The sequence below is a fragment of the Balaenoptera acutorostrata genome, chromosome 1, assembly GCF_949987535.1.
Source record: "Balaenoptera acutorostrata chromosome 1, mBalAcu1.1, whole genome shotgun sequence".
Taxonomy (NCBI): domain Eukaryota; kingdom Metazoa; phylum Chordata; class Mammalia; order Artiodactyla; family Balaenopteridae; genus Balaenoptera; species Balaenoptera acutorostrata.
Window position 1 is genome coordinate 38,281,087 of NC_080064.1, and position 24,476 is coordinate 38,305,562.

At 39.2% G+C, this 24,476-nt stretch overlaps 1 protein-coding gene across 12 annotated transcripts in view; it reads left to right on the forward strand.

The window, feature by feature from the left end:
- The window catches only part of MAST2 (microtubule associated serine/threonine kinase 2), a 204,901-nt gene that overhangs the window by 13,581 nt on the left and 166,844 nt on the right, over positions 1–24,476 (forward strand). For 11 of the 12 annotated variants that reach the window (XM_057548200.1, XM_057548204.1, XM_057548222.1 and 8 more), the window contains exons 2-3: positions 15,301–15,448; positions 20,216–20,358. In XM_057548200.1, coding sequence (XP_057404183.1) covers positions 15,301–15,448; positions 20,216–20,358 — 291 coding nt within the window. Of the gene's footprint in view, positions 1–15,300; positions 15,449–20,215; positions 20,359–24,476 lie in introns of those variants that run through there. The other variant, XM_057548263.1, reaches the window with a different exon arrangement.

A 24,476-nucleotide genomic window follows, 5' to 3' on the forward strand; every position in this document is an offset into this window, starting at 1 on the left:
ACCCCAGGAAATCTGAGTCCTCCCTTTGACCAGTAAGAGAATGGGGCATTCTACTACTAGCTCTCATGCTAGTAGTCTTCTCTCTCTCTCTCTCTCTCTATATATATATATTTTAATATTTATTTATTTGTTTAGGCTATGCTGGGTCTTAGTTGCGGCGCGCGGGATCTTCATTGCAGCATGCAGGATCTTTTTTTTTTTTTTTTTAGTTGCGGCATGTGCACTTCTCAGTTGTGGCATGCGGACTTCTTAGTTGCGGCATGCGAACTCTTAGTTGCAGCATGCATTTGGGATCTAGTTCCCCAACCGGGGGTCGAACCTGGGCCCCCTGCATTGGGAGTGCAGAGTCTTACCCACTGGATCACCAGGGAAGTCCCAGTAGTCTTTTATATTTAAGAACATTAGTTGCTGTAAAAAATACATTCAAAAGAACCTAGACTAATGGAGGCTCTACCATTTTCTACACATGGCTTCCCAGGTCACCTGAGGCAAGTGGGGGAATCTTGTGGGAGTTGTTGATGGGCAGACCTGGAAATGGCTTAATCACTTCCACCCATATTCTGTTGCCAGAATTCAATCATAGGGCCATAGCTTGTGCCCAGCAGGAAGGTGAATCATGTTTGGTCAATATCTAGCTAGTCCTTGCCATAGTCCTCAAACCCTAATATGGTCCTCAGCTAGAACTATGTAGAAATCCTATTATTCTGGGTATAGACCACCTAGAACCTTCATTCCTTATAGGCCCACAGAGTTTGGGGTAATAACCGTTTTGAATGCATGTAAAGGCCTTTTTGCAAGAATACCTAGGAGGTCTGGAAAAGCTTGTTTTCCTCCGTCTGTGGTAGAGCTAGTCTCTGGCAACCCCCACACTCTTTCAGGTCTTGGTGGCTAGTGATAGCCTTCTGTAGGCATTTCTCAGTTTGTCCGCCCAGCCATGTGGAAGAGAAAAAAGCCAGAAGGAAGCCAAGGGAAGCCAGAGAGGAAGGCGACTGAGTCTCAGCTATTTTCACTTTAATAGGCTCCTGGAAGGAAGTGTGGCCCTAGACACCCTACCTCTACATGTGCTTTGACTTCTTAAATTGTGGTAAAATACACTTAACATACAATTTACGATTAGTGACATTCAGTACATTCAAATGTATAACCATCACCACTATCTTGTTCCAGAATATTTCCTCCTTCCCCCAGTCCCTGGCAACCACTAATCTGTTTTCCGTCTCTGTGAACTGTGAACATTTCAGATAAAGGGAATCATACAATACATGGCCTTTTATGTCTGGCTTCTTTTACTTAACATAATGTTTTTGAGATTCATCCATATTGTAGCATATATCAGTATGTCATTCCTTTTTATGGCTGAGTAATATTCCATTATATGGATATACCACATTTGGTTTATTCAGTCATCAACTGATGGGCATTTGGGTTGTTTCTACCTTTTGGTGATTGTGGTAGTACCCCTATGAACATTTGTGTACAAGTTTCTGTTTGTACACCTGTTTTTCAATTTTTTGTTTCTATATACAGGAGTGGAATTGTTGGATCATATGATCATTCTATGTTTAAGTTTTTGAGGAATTGTCAAACTGTTTTCCACAGTGGGTGTATCATTTTAACATTCCCACCAGCAATTTACAAGGGTTCCAGTTTGTCTGTGACCTTGCTAGCACTTGTTATTTTCCATTTTTAAAAAATCTAGCTATCCTAGTGGATAGAAATGATATCTCATGCTTTTTAAAAAAAAAAAATTATTTATTTATTTGGCTGTGCTGGGTCTTAGTTGCGGCACACGGGATCTTTAGTTGTGGCATGCGGTGTCTAGTTCCCTGACCAAGGATTGAACCCGGGCCCCCTGCCTTGGGAGCGCGAGTCTTAACCGCTGGACAACCAGGAAAGTCCCTGTCTCTTTTTAATCTTTTCCTTTCATCTCTTCCTTTTCCTTAAAATCTGAAAGTTGAAAAACCTTGGGGCATTTGGCCTGTAGAGTTTCCCAAAGTCTAGATTGCATAGTTATGGTGCATTTCAAAATGTTTTATGTCCTGTTGTATTTCCTGCAAATTACAGCTGGATACAGAGGCTTAATCAGCCTCAGGTTCAATTCCTTTGGCAAGATTTTGGGTGGTAGTGTGTTCTTTCAACAGGAGGCATGTGATGTCTGCTTTTTGCTCTTTGATTGTAGCAGTTGCTGATGCTCAGTGCTGAGATTCGCTGATTGGGAGTTGCAAAGTAGTGATATAATTCTATCATTTTGTTTTCATTTATTAGGTGGCATAGCATTTTAAGGAGATGCTTCTCATCTACTGTTTGATTCCCAGTGGTATAGTTCATGTAAGAATGGCCTGATTCTTTCCTTTTATTTACCTAGTTTTTAAGGTAATAAATTGGTTCCCTGTCATCTTCAGATGGTGATCAGTTAGTTATTTTTTATTATCAGTGTGGAGTCGTACATTTAAATGTATTTGATGGGTTTCAACCCATATTTTATGTGTGTTTTTTTTTTTACTGCTAGTTGAAGCTCACATTGTCCTGTTGTTGTCTAGGAAGAGCCTCTTCAAATTGGTTCCTTAGTCTTTTTGACCCAATCCTAATAATTTTGATAATTTTCTTGCTATCTCTTACGTTGAACTGTTCCAGGCTCATTTTCCACCTTAGACCTGGAATTAGCTGTTTCTCTAAGAACTCCTGGCTTCTTTTAATGGGAAATGGAATTTCAGAACACCTGCAGTCTAGATCCTAGGGATACTTATTGCTACTAGGTTGATCATTGTTCCTATGACTTTTCAGTGGATAGAGTTAGAAATATATATAATAAAAACTATCTTGGCAATCGACAGTGATATTGACAAAGGACTACAGAGTTTTTTTTTAAACTTAATCTCCCATTTATTACATTAGTATCTCCTTTCTTTCATACCAAGAATCATGTTCCCAAAGACTCAGGGGATGATAGAATTAGAATATCCAGGAATTACTAATTTGCTTTATCATATGTTAACTGTATAACAGTCTCTAGTGGCACTACTAATGTACTACCACCAATGATTAAGGAAAACTGTTAAAAAATTTTTGTGTGTATGCTGTCTCCACCTTCTCCCCTCATTTTTTGGTTAACCTATATCTACATTGTCAGATCATATAGCCATTATATACTATACTCTCTCCCTTTTAATGAACACTTATTTATAATTTTATAAATGACCATATATTTAATGCTAATCACCATATTGATATATCTCTAGTTTTTTTTTTTAATTGAAGTATTGTTGATTTATAGTGTTGTGTTAGTTTCTGGTATACAGCAAAGTGATTCAGATATATAAATATATTTATATATAGATATATGGATATATATATTCTTTTTCAAATTCTTTTCCATTATAGGTTATTACAAGTTCCCTGTGAATATAGTTCCCTGTGCTATGCAGTAGAACCTCGTCATTCTAGTTATTTTGATTGTATGAATCTTTTGTTTTTAAACATGTGTTTATTTTATTTAATTTTTTATTTTCTTTGGCCGCACCGTGTGGCATGTGGGATCTTAGCTCCCCGACCAGGGATCGAACCCATGTCCCCTGCAGTGGAAACGCAGAGTCTTAACCACTGGACTGCCAGGGAAGTCCTGATTGTATGAATCTTGTTCTCTAGTAGATTCCTTAGGAAGGACCTTTTGGAACAATATTCCCTGAGTTATTTTATATCGATAACATTTTGCCTGTGCCCTTTACCTTGAAGGTTAGTTTTCCAGGATATAAAATCCTGGGCTCATACTGCCTTTCTTTGAGTATCTTATATATGTAACCCTGTTTTTCTTCTGGCATAAAGAATTGTTGTCGGGACTTCCCTGGTGGCACAGTGGTTAAGACTCCACGCTCCCAATGCAGGGGGCCCGGGTTTGATCCTTGGTTAGGGAACTAGATCCCACATGCCTGCCCCAACTAAGGAGCCTGCGTTGCTGCAACTAAGATCCAGTGCAAATAAATAAATATTTTTTAAAAAATTGTTGTCATAGTCTGATGGTGATGCAGGTTTTTCTTACAGGTCATGTTTTTTTTTTTTTAATGCTGAAAGGATTTTTCTGTTAAAGTCCAGTTATTGGGGCTTCCCTGGTGGCGCAGTGGTTGAGAATCTGCCTGCCAATGCAGGGGACACGGGTTCGAGCCCTGGTCTGGGAAGATCCCACATGCCGCGGAGCAACTAGGCCCGTGAGCCACAACTACTGAGCCTGCGCGTCTGGAGCCTGTGCTCCGCAACAAGAGAGGCCGCGATAGTGAGAGGCCCGCGCACAGCGATGAAGAGTGGCCCCCGCTTGCCACAACTAGAGAAAGCCCTCGCACAGAAATGAAGACCCAACGCAACCAAAAAAAAAAATAATAATAATAAATAATAAAGTCCAGTTATTATACTAGAATATATCTTGGTGTTGGTCATTTTGGATTTATATGTCATGCACGTGGTGTGCTCTTCCAGGATGTAGTTTTCATATATATAGTTTTAATTTCAGCAAAGTTATTGAATTATAATTTTAGTATTGATATTTGTTCTGTTGCCTTGCTTTGATTTTCTTCTGCAGGGACTTCTGTTTGCTGTATGTTGGATCTTCTTTGCCTCTCTTCAACATACCATTTTCTCTCAAACATTTTTTTTCCTCTTCATAAAAAAATCAAACAAACAAACAAACAGAAAAACCCAAAACATTTCATCTTCTGTGCCTCTTAAGGCATTATCTCTTGTTTGTATTCTCTCTTGTGTTCCTTCAAGTTTAGTCATTTCTTTTTTTTTTTTTTTACAATGGAATACTATAATGAAATAAATGAATGAACTCCAGCTACATGTATCAACATGGATAAAACTCAGGAAACCTACTACTGATTCAAAAAAGTCATGAAAGGGCTTCCCTGGTGGTGCAGTGGTTGAGAATCTGCCTGCCAATGCAGGGGACACGGGTTCGAGCCCTGGTCTGGGAAGATCCCACATGCTGCGGAGCAACTAGACCCATGAACTACACCTACTGAGCCTGCGCGTCTGGAGCCTGTGCTCCGCAACAAGAGAGGCCGCGACAGTGAGAGGCCTGCGCACCGCGATGAAGAGTGGCCCCCACTCGCCGCAACTAGAGAAAGCCCTCGCACAGAAACGAAGACCCAACACAGCCAAAAATAATTAAAAAAAAAAAAAAGTCATGAAAGAATATGTTTATATAAAGTTGAACAACATGCAAAATTTTACAATATATGGATGCAGTAATATGTTGTAAAACCATACAAAAAAGCAAGGCATGAAAAATGACACTGGTTACCTCAGGCAGGGGAAGGAGATGTGACTGGGGAGGGCTACATGGTGGGTTTTGTCATTCAGAAATGATTTGTTTTTGAAGCTGGGTGATGGGTACAGGTACATAGGTATTTGTTTTATAATTTATTCAAACTGTACAGATATGTATATTATAAAATTTATAATGTATTATCATGAAAAAGAAATAAAATTTAAAAAACAGGAATAATTGGATAGAGTACTGGTGGGAGGGTAGATTGTTATAGGACCCTCCCTGAGGTCAGAGGGAATAAAACACTACCCCCCCCCCCTTCCTGCTGAAGTGGAGCTAGGTGTGTAGGCAATTTCCTTGTGAAACATGGCTGTGAATGGGAACAGAGCCCAGAGAGCTAAGGTGATGGTAGGAGGAGGGGCAAAGAATGATTTTTCTAAGATGGGAGATACTAGACTATGCTTGTTTGCTGCTGGGAATGACCCAGAGACCATAAAGAAGGACCAGATGGGAACACAGAAGAGAAAGGGAATAATAGAAGGGAAAGGAGGGGCTCGGGTCTAGGACACTGGGCCTCAGAGAGAAGGAGAGGTCCTCAGGCCCTTCATGGTAACAGGAAGGAATGAGGCAAAAGATGAACACAGATACTGGGAGGTTTCAAGATTCAGTGGTGGGAAGATGAAGGCCCTGGAACAATTCTCCCATGTCTGATGGCTTTTATTTTGTCACTGAAGCATGAGATAAGATCATTTTTCTTGGTTCAGCCGTCTTCCATTAGTCTGTAAGTGAGTCTTCACTGGAGCAGTGTGGCATGGTGGTCAAACATGTAGGCCTTGGAGGCAGGCAGGCTGGAATTTGATTTTTTGCACCCATTTAACAAACATTTGCTGAATCGTGCCTTGTACCAGTCTTGTCCTGGGTCCTGCTGAGGGTGCAAAGGTATATGGCCCCTAGTCTCAGGGAGTTCACTCTCCTTACGGAGCGGCTGGGAGGTGGGGCCCCGTCATTTCTTAACTGATCTTTTATTTCTAATTTTTTCTTAAGCTCTCTCACCTCATTGGTGAGTTTATTTGAATCTGATTCATGTTTTATAGCATAAATGTCTTTAGTAAATTTTAAAATCGTATGTTACAGAAGGAAATGCTAATGTATTTATCTGCATTTTTTACTCACTGTGTTCTTTCTCTGTTCCTAAAGTTGCTTATTGTATTGTTTCTTTTCTGTTTAGAGAACTTTCTTTAGCCATTCTTTTAGGATAGGTTTGCTGCCAATAAAGTCTCTTAATTATCCTTATTTCTGAAGGTCCTTTTCCCTGGTTATTGCTTCTGGGTTGACAGTTCTTTTCTTTCAATGCTGGAAAAATACTGTGCTGCCACTTTATTCTGGACTACATAGTTTCTGATGAGAAATCTGTCATTCAAACGTTTTTTTTTTCTTTTGTTTGTAATTTTTCAGAATTTTAATTATAATGTTTCCTGGCATATTTCTTCGGGTTTATTCTGCTTGGGGTTCACTCAGCTTCTTGCATCTGTAGGTTTATGTCTTCTTCACACATTTGGGAGGTTTTCAGCCATGATTTATTCTAGTACTTTTTCTTTCTTTCTCTCTTTGTCCTTTCCTTTTGGACTCCAATGACACAGACATTAGATCTTTAATTACAGAACCATAGGTCCCGAAGCCTCTGTTTACTGTTTTCTCTTTGTTGTTCATGTTGAATAACTTCTGTTCTTCTGTCTTCCAGTTCACTGTTTCTTTATTCTGTCCTCTATGTTCTGCTGAAAAGCTTATTCACTCAGTTTTTTTATTTTGGTTATTATATATTTCAGTTCTAAAATATCCATTTGGTTCTTCTTTATGTTTTATTTTTCCCTTTGATTCAAGTATGGATACCTTTGCTCATTGAACTATTTTTATCATGTATGTTTTATACCCTTTTGTCTCTCATTTCCTCTGTTACTGCCATCTTTTGTGTTTAGTTGAAAAATAATTTTTTTTTTGGTGTAATGAACCATTTTTATCCCCTTTCATTTCCTTTTGTGTGTGCTTTTTTAATATTTTCTTTTTGCTTTGCCACAGGGATTACACGTAACATCCTAAATTTATAACAGTCTAGTTTGAATTGGTACCAACTTCAATAACACAAAAACTCTGCTCCTATACACCTCTATTCTCCCACCCCCCTTTATGTTGTTCTCCCAAATTATATGTTCATACATTGTGTGCTCAGTAACATAGATCTATAATTATTTTTATGTATTTGTCTTTTAAATCATATAGGAAATAAAAAGTGGAGTTATAAACCAAAAATATAATAATACTCACTTTTATATTTGCTCATGTAGTTACCTTTACTGGAGATATTTATATCTTCATATGACTTGAAGTTCCTGTTTTGTGTCTTTTCATTTCAACCTGAAGGATTCCTTTTAGGGCCAGTGTAGTGGTAATAGACTCCCTCAGCTTTTGTTTATCTGGGTAGAAATCTAAGTTGACAGTTTTTCCTGTCAGCACTTTAAATAGGTCATTCCTTCTGGACTCCATAGTTCTGATGCAAAATTGGCTGTTAATCTGATTGGGGATCCCCTGTACATGATGAATTGCATCTCTCTTACTGTTTTGAATATCTTCTCCTTGTTGTTAGCTTCAACAGTTTGATTATGATATGTTTAGATGTGGGTCTGTTTGAGTTTAACCTACTTGAAGTTCATTGAGCTTCTGAACATGTAGGCTCGTGTCTCTCATCAAATTTGGGAAGTTTTCGGCAGTTATTTCTTCAGATATTCTTTCTTCCCCTTTCTCTCTTCTCCTTCTGGGATTCCCTTAATGCATATATTGTTTCTTTAGAAGATGTCCCTCTGGTCCCTTAGGCTCTCTTCACTTTTCTTCATTCTTTTTTTTTTTCTTGTTCCTCAGACTGTATAGTTTTAATTATCTTGTCTTCGAGATTGCTGATTCTGTCTTTGTCTGCTCAGATTTGCTATTGAACCCCCTACTGAATTTTTCACTTACTTATTGGTCTTTTTATCTCCTGAATTTCTGTTTGGTTCTTTTTTATAAGTTCTGTCTTTTTGTTGATAGTCTTGTTTTGTTCATTGTTTTCTTGATTTTCTTTAGTTCTTTGTCCATGTTTTCCTTTACTGATATGAGCATATTTAAGACAATCAATTTAAAATTTACTGCTAAGTCCAGTGCTGGGCTTCCTCAGGGGTGGTTTCTGTTAATTTATTTTGATTCTTTGAGTGGGCCATACCTTCTTATTTCTTTATATGTCTTGTGATTTTTTGTTGTTGAAATTTGGACATTTGAATATTGGTAACTCTGGAATACAGCTTTTTCCCTTTCCCCAGGCTTTGCTGTTTTTTGATTGTTGAAGGCTGTAGTTGTCCATTTGTCTAGTGAGTTTTCCAACCTTTTTTGTAGAAACTGTATTTCTTGCTGTGTGTGATACTGAAGTCTCTGTTACTTAGCTTGTGTTTTGATGAAGATTTCCTGGATTGCCAGGAGCTAAGCAAACAAACAAACACACATCCTGGTCTTTGCAGATTGACTTTGTGCCCTCCTTTGGCCCTTAGCCAGACTTGTGCTGAGTCTAGGGATCAGCTTGAGATGAAAGCTTAAAATCTTTTTAGGTCTTTCCTGAGCATGCATTTCACCCTGGGCTTTCTAAATTTCCATATATACACAGGTGTTTTTGATTGCCCTAATTTCCCAAAGAAACTCTCCCTTTTCTCCCCCAGATCTCAGGCAGTCAGTTGAATGTCTCATTGTTAATCTTTTGCCCAAGTGGCTGTTGGTGTTTGGATCACCATACAGGGTTTTAAGCAATACTTGCTGCTTTTCCACCTTGAGAAGATTGTGAGTGAGGTGAAATAGAGAGGAGTGCCTTGTGTTAGTCCTTCAGGTAGTCTTCAGATAGGTTATAACAGGTATAAACGATAATTTGCAAGTAAGGTCTGTTCTGCTCCTTCTGGAACCAGGGGCCAGAGTCCCACACTTGGAACACCACCTGATGTCTTTAAGATTGCCTCCACATCAAGGAGTGGGTAGGGTGAGGGCAAGTAAAAATGCCACAAAGCTTTCCTACCATTTTTTTTTTAAACTTTTTTTAAAAAAATTAATTAATTATTTATTTATGGCTGTGTTGGGTCTTCGTTTCTGTGGGAGGGCTTTCTCTAGTTGCGGCAAGTGGGGGCCACTCTTCATCGTGGTGCGCAGGCCTCATTATCGCGGCCTCTCTTGTTGTGTGGCTCACGGGCCTAGTTGCTCCACGGCATGTGGGATCTTCCCAGAACAGGGCTCGAACCCGTGTCCCCTGCATTGGCAGGCAGATTCTCAACCACTGCGCCACCAGGGAAGCCCCTCTCCTACCATTTTTAAGTTGACTTCTTGATTCAGCATTCTCTTGGTTGCCATAAACCTTTGACTATTTTCCAGAGTCTGACAAAGGTGGTTCTGACAGTTTCTGCTTGTTTTTTTTTGTTTGTTTGTTTTCACATCCTTTATCTCATTTGATTTTCTTTTGTTTTAAAAATTTTTTCTTTAAATTTATTTTTTTAACATCTTTATTGGAGTATAATTGCTTTACAATGGCGTGTTAGTTTCTGACTTATAACAAAGTGAATCAGCTATACATATACATACATCCCCATATCTCTTCCCTCTTGCGTCTCCCTCCCTCCCACCCTCCCTATCCCACCCCTCTGGGTGGTCACAATTTCTGCTTGTTTTTCAGTGTTTCTGTGGGGGAATGTTAGCTTGGAGCTGTGTACTCCACCATTTTGCTGATGTTATCTTTCACTTGATTTTAATCTTTGTTTCCCCAATGATAAATGATGTTGAGAATGGTTTCATGTGTTCATTTGCCATATTTGCCTCTTCTTTGCTGAAATGTCTGTTCAGTTTTCTTGCTCATGTTTTTTTATTGCCTTGTGTGTTTTCTTATTATTGAATTGTGAAAGATCTTTATATATACTGAATGCCAGTCTTTCTCAGATGTGTTTTGCAAATATTCTTCCTCCTGTGTGATTTGTTTTCATTTTTTAACAGTATCTTTTGAAGAGTAGTAGTTTTTAAATTTGATGAAGTCTGTTTATAAATTTGTTCTTTTTAAACTTATGCTTTGTGTGTTATCTAAGAATGCTATCTAACTCAAAGTATAAAAATTTACTCTTGTATTTTCTTTTGAAGGTTTATACTTTTAGGTTTTATAGTTAGACTCATGATCCACTTAGAGTTAATTTTTATATATGTTGTCTTTGATATGCCTGAGGTATGGGTCAGGGTTCTTTTTTTCTTGCATGTGCATATCAAGCAAAGGTTTTTTGATAAGGATTAAGAGAATGTACTTTGATTAGTGTGGCACCTGGGTTTGACTCTTGGCAAGGTAGGTCAGGAAGAATCTGCCAAAGGGTATGGATTTTTCTTCACCTACTGAATTACCATTCATATGGGATAAGACAACTCCTATTGAGAGCCCAGGTTCTTAGCCTGATAGACAAGTTTTTAGTGTGTAGACTTCTGTTTTCAGCTGTGAGTCCTTTGCTTACTTCTAATCCTATCCTTAATAGCATGATACAGTATAAACACAACACTAGCCTTGTGGGTAAAGTTAGCCTGAGATTTGCTTTGATATTGTGGAGGAGGGAGATGGTTCTGACCAAGAGAGGGAGGACTCTCTGTGAGGACTCCTAGAGCAATAGGCAAAATAGCCACAACTTAGTACTCTGAATTAAAAGAGAAAGCAATAAGCTCTTAGAGTTGGAAGGAGCATGTAGAAATTGTGTAGCCAGGCAATTTTCAACCTTTTTTTTGACAGTTGAAATTTACATGTCATATATTAGATATGTTATTGTTACAATAGATAAATACATGTTATATGTAATTTCTGGCATGCAGGCTGTAATTCTGCCTTTTAAAAAAATCTCACTTAAGAAAGAATGTTGTAACGTAAGTGAACTGACTTTATTTCATTGATAGTATTTACCAAGAACCTGCTTTCATTTAATTAAGAGAGTATACTGATTGCAAACTTGAGTACTTTAAGTCAATTTCAAATAATTTGTGACACGATCCTCACAATTGGTCAACATATATTTGTGTTGATGGCATCATATTGAAAGTTTTTTATTTAGTCTTGTGGTTCTCAAACTTTAGTGTGCTTCACAATCACCTAGAGGGCTTGTTAAAACACGGATTGCTGCTCCCCTCCCCCAGAATTTCCTATTTAGTAGATCTGGGGTGGGGCCCTAGAATTTGCCTTTCTAACAAGTTCACAGGTGATGCTGATGCTGCTGGTCTGGGGACCACATTTTGAGAGTCACTGCTTAGGCCAACTTTCACCTTACTTTTTCAGTATCCTAAGGGCACAGTCCATTCCTTTTAAGACGGCCTTTTTTCACTGTTAGATGGTTCTTCCTATAATTAAACCTACTTCTCCTTCTGTTATTTTTATCCAGTATATCAAACTGGCCTCTGAAGTAAGAAGTTTACTCTCCTATAACAGAGGAGATAGCCCTCTTATAGTTGAAGAGAGTTATTCATGTCTTCTTTGTTTTATTTCTTTCACGTTAAATGTTTATAGTTTCCCTAATAGTTATTGGAAGAGTACTGCAATTTGTAATTATGTTAATATTGCCATAATAGTGTTTTATTTGTAATATTGTTTCTCTTGCTATATTCCCTGGGATACTATCCACGCCAGAAACCTGGAAGTCATCCTAGGCTCCTTCCCCTCCTTAACTCCCTATTTTGCTGAAGAATCATTTGATTGTAGAAATGATACGAACCAGATAGAAATTTGATCCAATTAAAGCAGAAAGGAGGAGCTTCCTATAAGGGTACAGTGGTATCCTGTTGAATCTGAAAACATGTGGTTTGGCTGGATCTCTCATAAGTGACTAGAAATGGGAACTAGAAAACTGCAAGAAGCAAATTAGTTTGGAAGTTAGAAAGGAAGTTCCTCTTCCCATGCCCTTTTTCTTTCTTGGGCTATGTGTGGTTCTGTTTTATTTGCTTCATTCTCTTTTCCTGTCTTTTAATGAATTCTTTGGTAAATTCAATAATGTTCTGCTGTTTTAAAAAGTGCAGTCTAGCTGAGCAAGAGAAGCAAGATACGGAACAGTTCATACAGTGTGATTCCATTTATCTAATATTCTGTTCGAAGCCTAGATAGTAGTTACCCTGGAGGGATAGTGTAGTGACTAGAAGGGTGCACAGGGGGCTTTCTGGAATGCTTGGTTATGTCTTTTTTTTTTTTTTAAATCTTGATGCTGGTTCCATGGATATGTTTAACTTGCAAAATTTATTGAGTTATATGCTTAGGTATATGTACTTTTCTGAAATGAGTAATATACTTAAGTAAAAGTTAAAAAGACGTCCTGATTTAAAAGTTAAATTTCATTTCTCATTTATATTTCCTTCCCTTTGCAAAGTTTTGACAGGGGAGACTTGGAATAAGAAGGTGCATGATCTGCTTTCATTATTCCTCTCCTCTGTTTTCTGGCTTCTTTACTTTGGTATGTTATGATAGGGCATAGGGAGATTGAAAAGGATATGACTTTCTTTTGGGACTTCCCTGGTGGCGCAGTGGTTAAGAATCCGCCTGCCAGTGCAGGGGACATGGGTTCGATTCCTGGTCCGGGAGGATCCCACATGCTGTGGAGCAACTAAGCCCTTGCGCCACAACTACTGAGCCTGTGCTCTAGAGCCCATGAGCCACAACTTTCTTTTAACTGGTGCTGATCTAGTCCTATCGGTTGTCGATCCTTTTATGGCTAAGACTAACTGTTCATCCATACAGTGTAGCAGGGATCCAAGTGCTGGCTCTCTCAAGTAGCTCATTTGTAAGGTATTTTTGGGATACCTTCCTTTCCATATTGCCTTCACATAGGATATTCCTTCAGCATGATATCTTACAAGGCCTTCTCACTTCCCTCCACCCAAAGCTGCTTGCTGGGGTGTTGCTTCTGTGAGTGGCCAGCCCTTTTTGGTGGGTTACCAGCATTAGTGCCCAGACCCTGCTTTCTTCATGGTTTCTACTTGATGCATAGGTACTGTTTCATCCTCGACACACCAGTTGGTGGGAATATAGGCTGTTCTCTTGCTGCCTTCTCTTTTTGCATTGACTACTCCTTCCAATTCCCCTTTCTCCCTGCTCATTCCTGTTAGAGTTGGATGGGCACATCAGTTGCTTTAATGGTACAGTGCCTAAATATCCCCCTTTATCCTTTTATCCATTTACTACCAATTTTTAAAAAAATATTTATTTTTATTTATTTATTTATTTGGCTATGCTGGGTCTTAGTTGCGGCACATGGGATCTTTGTTGCTGTGTGTGAGATCTTTGTTGTGGCCTACTGGATCTTTTAGTTACAACATGAGGGATCTTGGGTGCGGCATGCGGGATTTAGTTCCCTGAGCAGGGATTGAACCCGCGTACCCTGCACTGGGAGCGTGGAGTCTTAACCACTGGACCACCAGGGAAGTCTCATTTACTACCAATTTTAAAAATACTTTTTCCTCAGGAATTCCCTGGTGGTCCAGTGGTTAGCATTCTGTGCTCTCACTGTCGAGAGCCCAGGTTCAATCCCTGGTTGGGGAACTAAACTCCCACAAGCCACGCTGTGCGGCCAAAAAAAAAAAAAAAACCCCAAAACAGATGAAAAAAACCTTTTTCCTTTTCTCTTCAGTTATTTTTCATCAACTTCACTCTTCTTTTTATGCTGGGGTATTTGTAAATTACATTCTGGATGGCCACCACTAAGCAATGTTTGTACTTTCCTGTGTGTGAACTCACCGGTCACAGTATATGACCCTAGAGGCTTTATTTATTTTTTTATAAATTATTTATTTGGTTGTGCTGGGTCTTAGTTGCGGCAGGTGGACTCCTTAGTGGTGGCTCACTGACTCCTTAGTTGCAGCACGTTGGCTCCTTAGTTGCAGCTCGCTGGCTCCTTAGTTGTGGCATGCGGACTCTCAGTAGCGGCATACAGGTGGGATCTAGTTCCCTGACTAGGGATCGAAACTGAGCCCCCTGTATTGGGAGCACTGTGCCACCAGGGAAGTCCTCTCTAGAGGCTTTAAAAAAATCTTTTCTCAAGGAGGCAGGCATTTTTCCATTTATTTCCCACCCCCCTGTGGCTTTGAGTATTGCTATGGTACCAGTTGCTTGTGTCTTGTTTTTCAAATGGCAGGTAACATAGATTTCAGTTATTTCTCCTTATGCTTCTCATTTTGTCTTTGTACTGTCCAGGTCAGATTGATGTGCTACTTATCTGTGTTTGTTGTAGCTTCCTTCACTGAAATATAAAAGATAGGCCTCATTTGCCTTATATTTAATTTTTTTACCCAGAATATTTTCTCATTAATGCTGCTAATTAGGTGGGTGTTTGCTTTAAAATGTCTGCATCTTGATGATGCTGAGGAGGAAGTGGCATTGGGATGGGGTGGGATGGGTTAGACTAAAATAAAGGCAATGGGAAGGCACTGTCAATGCTTCATATTGTCTGTATTTCCTCCATTGTACTATTATAATTTTTCATTGAAAACATGAGTTTAGCTCCTATTATAGACATAAAGAAGGCTCAAAGTTTTACTTTAGCATTAATTGAATGTTAGGGGTATTTCTAACTTTATATGACAGGTAAAGGAAGGTCTATTATTTATGATTTTTTGAAAACTAAAATATGCTTTACTAGATACAGGAAGAGTGTGAATAAATGGAGAAAAGTAAATAAACATAAGTAGACATGTACTCATTATGAATAATATAGCCTGTCAAAGTGCCTTATTGTGTCACCTTGTGAAACTCATCCCCTATTTTTCCTTTGACATTTTATACTCAATGTCCCACATCATTCACAGCATACCCAAACAGCTGTCACTAAGAAATTTGTTTCTGGCTTTAGCTGTTGAACAGGAAATATAAAATGTTGGCACTTTTTAACTGTAATGAATGTTGTAGAGATATTTAATATAAAGTTAGTTCTTATACTTTCAGAAAAGACATTAAAGGCTTATGTTTTACTTTTTTCACTTTGAAGGATGTGATAACTGGACTTAGTCCCCTGCTCTTCAGGAAGCTCAGTAATCCTGACATATTTTCATCCACTGGAAAAGCTAAACTTCAACGACAACTTAGTCAGGATGACTCTAAGTTACGGAGAGGAAGCCTGGCCAGTTCTTTGTCAGGTAAGTATCTAATTTTGTTTTCTTTTAACAGTTGTGGGAATGGGGCTTCCCTGGTGGCACAGTGGTTAAGAATCCCCCTGCCAATGCAGGGAACACAGGTTTGAGCCCCGGTCCGGGAAGATCCCACATGCTGCGGAGCAACTAAGCCCATGCACCACAGCTACTGAGCCTGTGCTCTAGAGCCTGCGAACCACAACTACAGAGCCCACGTGCCACAACTACTGAAGCCCGTGTGCCTAGAGCTTGTGCTCCACAATAAGAGAAGCCACCGCAGTGAGAAGCCGGTGCACTGCAACGAAGAGTAGCCTCCGCTCACCGCAACTAGAGAAAGCCCACGTGCAGCAACGAAGACCCAATGCAGCCAAACAAACAAACAAACAAAAAACAAACAGAGTTGTGGGACTGTTTTGCCAATATTTAAGGGTGTATCAACTGACTTGGCATCTTGACACCTTCTTCTGTGGTAATAGTGTTATATAGAACACTTGTGGGTAAGGCTGTCTTCCTTTCTTTACTGTTTCCTCATGGCATCTCAATGCTAACCTCCTGAACCTGCTGGGTATTTCTTGGTTGACCATTATCACTGGTTATTCCCTTTCAATATGAGTTGTGCTCTCTGCTTACTTCTGTAGACTTCACAAACTTTGCTTCTTTTTATTTTCTTTTTTCTCTTATTTCCAAAACTCATTCCAAAGCCTATAGTGCCTCCCCACCTCATCCACAGAAAAGTCTTAAAAAATTCAAGGGGAAAAATTAATACAAGGACGTCATGCCCAAATAGGAAGCAATTAAAATGTGGCATAGTTTTAAGCAGTCAATAGAGTATGGAAGAAAGAGAATCCATTTGACTTTAGTTGAAGAAGCAAATGTAATCCTATTACATTCCTTGGCCTACTGTAAACAGTTTTCAGTTTCTTTTTATTTTTGTACCTTTTCAGGGCTATTCCCTTGGCTTTCTCTTCTCACTCTTCTATTGAAATTTTATTTTGTCAGTCATGTATTTAATCACATAGAGCTATTTCTTGTTTGTTTTTTTCCCATAGCATTCTGCTCTTCTTTTAAGGATGTATTTATCTTCTAATTCTCTATGAGTAAATGGATTTTTTATTTTTGGATTAAAATTTTCTTTTTTAAGTTTTCTTTTGTTTCTGAATCAACTTTTTTTCTTTTGAGCACCTAACAACCAGAATCCATTGCTTTGCTCTGAGATACTAATAAATCCCTTCTATCCTGTGAGGTAATTGTCTGGCTACTGGGTGGTACAATGTGGGAATGTGGTTGTGTTTGACTGTTCTGTCTATAGATTTTCAATTACTCTGATTTCAGCCTTATGTCTTACTTTATGTCCTCTTAGGTATCTAAGTACTGAGTACTGAGCTTACCTGAGATTTTGCAGGGCAGCCTGATGCCCCATTTAACTACAAGCTCCACTAAGCTTATTATACCTCATGCCTTTCTTTGCCCAGTTCCATTGGTTATGATTCTCCAATATGCTTTAGATTTTCCCCAAATTTTGTTCATTCCCTCATAGAGTGTCTGTGTGTCTGTCTCTGTCTCTCTTTCTCTCTCTGGTGATAGCCTTTATTTATTTATTTTGTTTTTATTCTCTCTCTCTCTTTTTTTTGGCCATGTGGCGCCATGTGGCCATTTTGTGGGATCTTAGTTCCCCGACCAGGGATCGAACCCGGGCCCCTGGCAGTGAGAGTGCTGAGTCCTAACCACTGGGCCGCCAGGGAATTCCCTCTTTATTCTCATTTCATGGAGTTTCCTGGGGGACAAAAATACAAGTATGTGCTCAGTTAGCCATCTTTAACTGGGAATATTTCTTAAAAATATCCTCAAATTATTGTAAGAATAATAATTAGAATTTTTAAGAAGTTTTCTTTTTTTCTGAGTTATTTGTTTACTAAAGGGCTAGTTGCTCCATTTGTTCATATTGTTCCTTCTGTTTTTAAGTTGTTTGTGTTCCTCAGATTCTTGGCAGTTCTTGGTATGCTTCAAGCCCTGACCAGTAGATGTCCAAATGAGTTTCTTCTGCTGTTGTGTAAGCCTCTTTCCCGAGTAGGCCCTTATTTTGAAGGGAGATAGAGTTGTGATACTAGCCTTTGTATATGTGGATGGGGGAAGTTAACAAACTAGCTTTCCTTTAGGTTATATAGATCCTCATCTATAGGCAGATCGCCTGGAGAGCTTGGCAACATTTGCAGAAGGAAGAAAATAAACCAGGCAGGCTCTACTCTGGGCTTGTGGAAGTTTTGAGTACAGAACCATTATTATTTTTTGTGGAGCATTTTATGGAAAGACTTCTCATTAAAGCATGCATTGGAGAGCAGACTTGAAAGATAACTAGATTTTTTTTTTAACTGTGTGTTTCTGATCAAAAATGTAAAATATGCCAGTTATAAAAAATTTGAGTACAATAACATGCATCATGTCAAAGTGAAGGGTCTTCTTAATCTTTACTTTCTTCTATTTTCCCTCCCTCCAAACCATTTATATGTATTCCATTATATTTAAATATACATTTAAAATCTTATATATAAACTTTATTTTAAAAATCAAAATTGGGATCATATGCTTCCTTCTAAAAAATTTTTTTATTTTTAATTTTTATTACATTTTGGCCGCGCTGCGTGGCATGTGGGATCTCAGTTCCCCGACCAGGGATTGAAGCCGTGCCCCCTGTGGTAGAAGCATGAAGTCTTAACCATTGGACTGCCAGGGAAATCCCTATATGCTTCCTTTCTGCTATTTTCACTTAACAGGAAATGTTGAACATTTTTCTCTTGACTACATGTTCAGCTGCCTCATTATTTTTAATGGGTTCAGTATGTCATTATGTGAAGATATTATAATTAACTGGTAATGATCATTTATCTTATTTCCAATTTTATTATGATGAGCATTGCTAGGGAGACGTTCTGGTCTACTTTTTTTTCCTTACATTCCTACAAGTGGAATGCTGGGTCCAAGCATATTCAAATTAAAATTATAATAGGTTTTGCTAAATTGCCCTGCAAATAAGTTGTATCACACTTTGTTTGCAGTAAAAGGATATGTTATAGCAAAAACAAAACCCAAACCTCCTTTTGCTCATACCTCTTTATAAAGTGGTTATTTCCATGACAAATAGGATTTTGCCAGGAAAAAGAAGGGTTTTCAAGTGAATTGGTGATCAAGAGAAAGCCAGCTGAATATGCAGGGCAGAATATTTAAGTTGAATGAGTGAATGGGTTTGGAAAGAGTGGAAGGAGATGAGGCCAGGAAGATAATCTGGATTTACGGAGGATCTTTTTAGTGTTTTTTAGGGTTTTAAAAGTGTGGCTTAGGGGACTTTGCTGGTGGCTCAGTGGTTAAGAATCCTCCTGCCAGTGCAGGGGACACAGGTTCGAGCCCTGGTCCAGGAATATCCCACATGCCGCGGAGCAACTAGGCCCGTGCGCCACAACTGAGCCTGCACTCTGGAGCCCGTGAGCCACAGATACTGAACCTGCGTGCCACAACTACTGAAGCCTGCGCACCTAGAGCCCGTGCTCCGCAACAAGAGAAGCCACTGCAATGAGGAGTAGCCTCCACTTGCCACAACTAGAGAAAGCCCGCGCGCAGCAATGAAGACCCAACTCAGCCAAAATAAATAAATAAATTAAAAAAAAAAAAAAGTGTGGCTTAGGACTTCCCTGGTGGTCCAGTGGTTAAGACTCCGCCCTTCTCCTGCAGGGGGCGCAGGTTCCATTCCTGGTTAGGGAACTAAGATCCCACAAGCTGCATGGCACCGCCAAAAACAAAACAAGCAAAAAGTGTGGCTTAATTCTTTAAACAGTAGGGAGTCATGAGAAGGGAATGACGTGACCATATTTGTTCTGATTAGATCACTAGCAGCAATGTGAAGAATGGTGTGAGGGAAGGAGTTGAAATGGGACTTGAACCTCAGGTAGATAGTCATTGTAATTCTAGATGCTCAGTCTTTATAAGTGACTTTCTTGTAGTCTGTCAGTGGGATTAAGGCAGTTGGTCAACCTGGACTGAACACATGGAGCCTGGCAAGAATAGTATATATTCAGTGTTTGTCTTCTGGAAACCTAAGGGCCAAATTTGTCTAGGAAAAGCTGTCAGCTCCACTCTTATTACATTGAGTTGGTGAGAAACTAGGTAGGATGGAAGGGACTAGAAAACTCCTAGCCTGCTAGGTTGGGTGTCAGGGTTGGGCCCTGGCATGGTGGTGGATATTACAGAGAATTTATTTTTTTAAATATTTATTTAATTTATTTTGGCTGCGCCAGGTCTTAGTTGTGGCATGCATGCGGAGTTCCCTGGTCAGGGATTGAACTCGGGCCCCCTGCTTTGGAAGCGTGGAGTCTTACCCATTGCACCACCAGGGAAGTCCCTACAGAGAATTTAAAATGGTCGTCAACTCAGTTCAGTATTCCACTTGGCATTTCTCACCACCACCAATATAGTTGGAATTTTTAGAGGGCTGCAGATTCTAAAATGGATGTGGAGGGACTTCACTTTGTTTTGGATCAATGTACTTTAAAAAAAAAATTTTATTTATTTATTTGGCTGTGCTGGGTCTTAGTTGCAGTATGTGGGATCTAGTTCCCTGACCAGGGATCGAACCCGGGCCCCCTGCATTGGGAGGGTGGAGTCTTAACCACTGGACTACCAGGGAAGTCCCTGGATCAATGTACTTGTAATCCACTTGATATCATTGTATTTTTTCATTTGTTAATTAATAATTTGTTAATTTTCCAAACCTTATTGTTGAAGGTAAGCAGCTGCTCCCCTTGTCCGGCAGTGTACATAGCAGTGTGGGACAGGTGACTTGGCAGTCTTCAGGAGAAGCATCAAACCTGGTTCGAATGAGGAATCAGTCCCTCGGACAGTCTGCACCTTCTCTTACTGCTGGCTTGGTAAGTGTTAGTACAGATGGTCCCTTGCTCCATGAACAAATTCTTGGTTGTCATTTGTCATTACTGCATCTATTATTTTCCTTTTTAAGGTTTGGCTAGTTTAATTTCTCAAAGCAAAGTATGGAAAAGAATGGAATTTAATAGACTGTATTCTGATTGCTCTCATGCTGTCACTGGTACTGATTATATAATGAGAGTCAAGAAGAAGACTCAGTATGATTCTAACTTTAATGAATAAATTTCCTGAGAAAGAGCTTTCTTATAGAAATAATTCTAAATCTTGTTAAGTTGTGTTGCTTCTGTGTACAGCTCTGTGGTATACATATTTAGTACGTGAAGATAGGGAACATGTTTTGCACATAGTAGGCAGTTCAGTATATATTGGGTGAAAAGAATGAGCCTTTTCTTTTCTAGACTTTGTATAGTAGACAGGACCTAACAGAGGTTAAGCTGTGTAGTCTGGGCAGGTTGTTTTCTGCCTATTATTTCATCTTGTACCCTTTTACCCTCAGTGGCCCTGCCTCTTTACTTAGGGGACCCATTAACTTTCTGCTGATCTCACACTCTTCTCTCTAAATGTAGGACAAGGCACACAAGTAATTTGCAGGGTACAATAACAGAAGCTAGTTCCTGTTAAAATAATCTTATCTACTCTTTGGGACCATAAATCTTTTGGGTTGGCATATAGGGAGTAGAAAGTTTTGTCCGTTTGTCCATCCTGGGAAGTGGGGATAGGGGAAGAAGTCTGTGACTTTTAGGCCACAGGGACCATCAGGGTCATTTGTGGAACTTCCCCAACTTTTTATCTTTTTTTTTTTTAAATTTATTTATTTTATTTTTGGCTGCGTTGGGTCTTTGTTGCTGCGTGTGGGCTTTTCTCTAGTTGCAGTGAGCAGGGGCTACTCTTCGTTGCTGTGCGCGGGCTTCTCATTGCGGTGGCTTCTCTTGTTGTGGAGCACGGGCTCTAGGCGTGCGGGCTAAAGTATTTGCAGCATGCGGGCTCAGTAGTTGTAGCACGTGGGCTTTAGAACGCAGGCTCAGTAGTTGTGGCGCATGGGCTTAGTTGCTCTGTGGCATGTGGGATCTTCCTGGACCAGGGCTTAAACCCATGTCCCCTGCATTGGCAGGCGGATTCTTAACCACTGTGCCACCCGGGAAGCCCCCAACTTTTTATCTTGAAAATATCAAACCTACAGAAAAATGGAAAGAATGGTGCAGTGTATACCCAATTAAGCTTACTTAGATTGACCAATTTCGTTGTAACTTTACATTTTGCCACATTTTGTTTAATCTGTGTGTATGTATGTATTTTTTTCCTGAAGATTTCAAAGCAAGTAACAGACATTATGCTACCTCCCCCTTAAGTATTTCTCCTAAGATCAAGGACAGTCTCCTAAATAACCACAATATATAGTGGACCCTTGAACACCACTGGTTTGAACTGGGTGGGCCCACTTATATGTGGATTTTTCCCAATAGTAAATACTAGTACTATAGGATCCATGGTTGGTTGAATCCTGGGATGCAGAACTGTGGATAGGGAGGGCCAACTGTAAGTTTATACTTGGATTTTCCACTGCATGGAGGGGTGGGGAGGGTTTGGGAGATGTCAGCACCTCTAACCCCTGCATTGTTCAAGGGTCACCTGTATTGTCAGATCCAAGAAGTTTAACATCAATTTAATATTAAAAAAAATATTCAAATTTCCCTACTTGTTTTCAGCATGTCTGTTAAAGCCCCACCTCTCCCCTCTTTAACATCTGGAACTTAAGAAAAAAAAAATCCATGTACAGTCACAGAGATTTTGATCCAGTGGGTCTGGGGTGGTCCCAGGCATCCGTATTTTCTTTAAAGCATTATACCTACTTCTAGATGCACTCTTTTGAGAACTACTGCCACTAAGGTAAAGCTGAATGTTTCATTTTAAGGTGGTTTGTTGCAGAGGAAATTCTTGGACTGAGTTTGCTGAATTCCTAGCTTAGGCCAACTGAAGTAGAATATTCCTGAATTAATTTTTTTTTTTAAAGCTTATTGAGACATAATTCACATATGATAAAATTCACTCATTTAAACTGTACAATTCAATGATTTTTAGTATATTCATAGATACATGCAGCCATCACTGGAGTCAATTTTAGAACATTTTCATCATTTCAGAAAGAATTCCTATACCCTTTAGCTATCACCGTCATATTTTCACATTTCCCTAGCCTTATGTAACCATTAATATACTTCCTGCCTCCATAGATTTACCTGTACTGTACATTTCATATAAATTGAACCTTATACTATGTGACCTTTTGTAACTAGCTTCTTTCACTCAGATCGATGTTTTCAAGGTCCATCCATTGTGTAGCATGTATTAGTATGTCATTCCTTTTTTTTTTTTTTAATTTTTATTTATTTATTTATTTATTTATTTATGGCTGTGTTGGGTCTTCGTTTCTGTGCAAGGGCTTTCTCCAGTTGTGGCAAGCGGGGGCCACTCTTCATTGTGGTGTGCAGGCCTCTCACTATCGCGGCCTCTCTTGTTGCAGAGCACAGATTCCAGACGCGCAAGCTCAGTAATTGTGGCTCACGGGCCTAGTTGCTCCGCGGCTTGTGGGATCTTCCCAGACCAGGGCTCGAACCCGTGTCCCCAGCATTGGCAGGCAGACTCTCAACCACTGCACCACCAGGGAAGCCCTGTCATTCCTTTTTACTCCTGAATAATATTCCATTGTATGGATATGCCATGTTTTGTCTATCTGTTTGTCAGTGGATGGACATTTGGGTTGTTTCTTCCTTTAGACTATTATGAATAATGCTGCTATGAACATTTGTTTACAATTTTCACATGGACAGTTTTCATTTTTCTTGTGAGTGGAATTGCTGGGTCGTATGGTAACTGTTTAAATGTAGCAGTGTGTGATAAACTGCAGTGTATGAGATTTTTGGTTTCTTCACATTGTCATCAACATTTGCTATTATTTGTCCTTGATTTTAGCCATGCTAGTGGGTCTGAAGTGGTATCTGTGGTTTTGATTTGTGTTTTCCTAATGACTAATGACATTGATCATCTTTTCATGTGATTATTGGCCCTTTGTATGTCTTCTTTGAAGAAGTGTCTATTCAGACTCTTTGCCCATTTAAAAAATTGGGTTATTTGTCTTTTTTATATACGGATTTGTAAAATCATTACTTCTTTAGACCTGAATCCAGTTACTTCTTTCCTCCCAGGGATCTGCCTTTTGTTTCCTCCTGTGCCTTTCTTTCCTGAGCTATTTGCTTACTTATAGTAACCTCAGGCTAGTTCCTCCCTTTCCATTCTCCTACTTAAGGATTTCCAGTTGGGTATTTTATGTTTGGTGGCACATTTGATAGTATCGAATACTTTTCCTGCTTTGACTTACTTTACACTGAATATACCTCGATGCCACCCCAGCTTCTGGCTGTGGCTTTTCTGAAAAATCTGTCCTATAACGTATTCTTGTTGTTAATAGAGTTATGGCCCTATATAGTCCATAGACCCAGCCTCCAGAGAATTTTTGGTCAAAAATATTCACATAATAACAACAAAAAATAATTTAAAAGTAACATAACAACACTTAATAGAATGTTAATTATGACTTAAAAGGAACTAAGGAGACAAGAATTGTGCTGTGTATAATTATTGGGGAGATAATTTGCAGGAGGTTAGATTTGACCAGACTCTGGAGAATGGATAGCCAAAAGCCTTAATGTAGCAAAATTTTCATTTTGACGACATCTAGGTGATTGTGTTTATGAGGAGACTTTTTTCTTCTCCCTTGTTTCCTAGTATCTATTGAGAAGATTTCTCTGAAGGCCCATTTTCCCCATATATATAGTGACAATGATTCCAATTAGTGGTTTCCAGAGCATGTATAAAATGGATCATACAATCATACTACTATATTGTATGTTACTAGGGATAGGGAAAAACTTAGATGACATCTTGTCCAAGATTAATTATTAATCTTAAGATATATGTACATACATATATGTTAGGGAACCGCTGACCAAAACCGCCCACCTTGGCCAGGCCCAATGATAACCACTTGCGTGAATTGTCTCACAACAGGAGGTTCTGATAAAGAACTAGGTGCTGCCACCTGAAA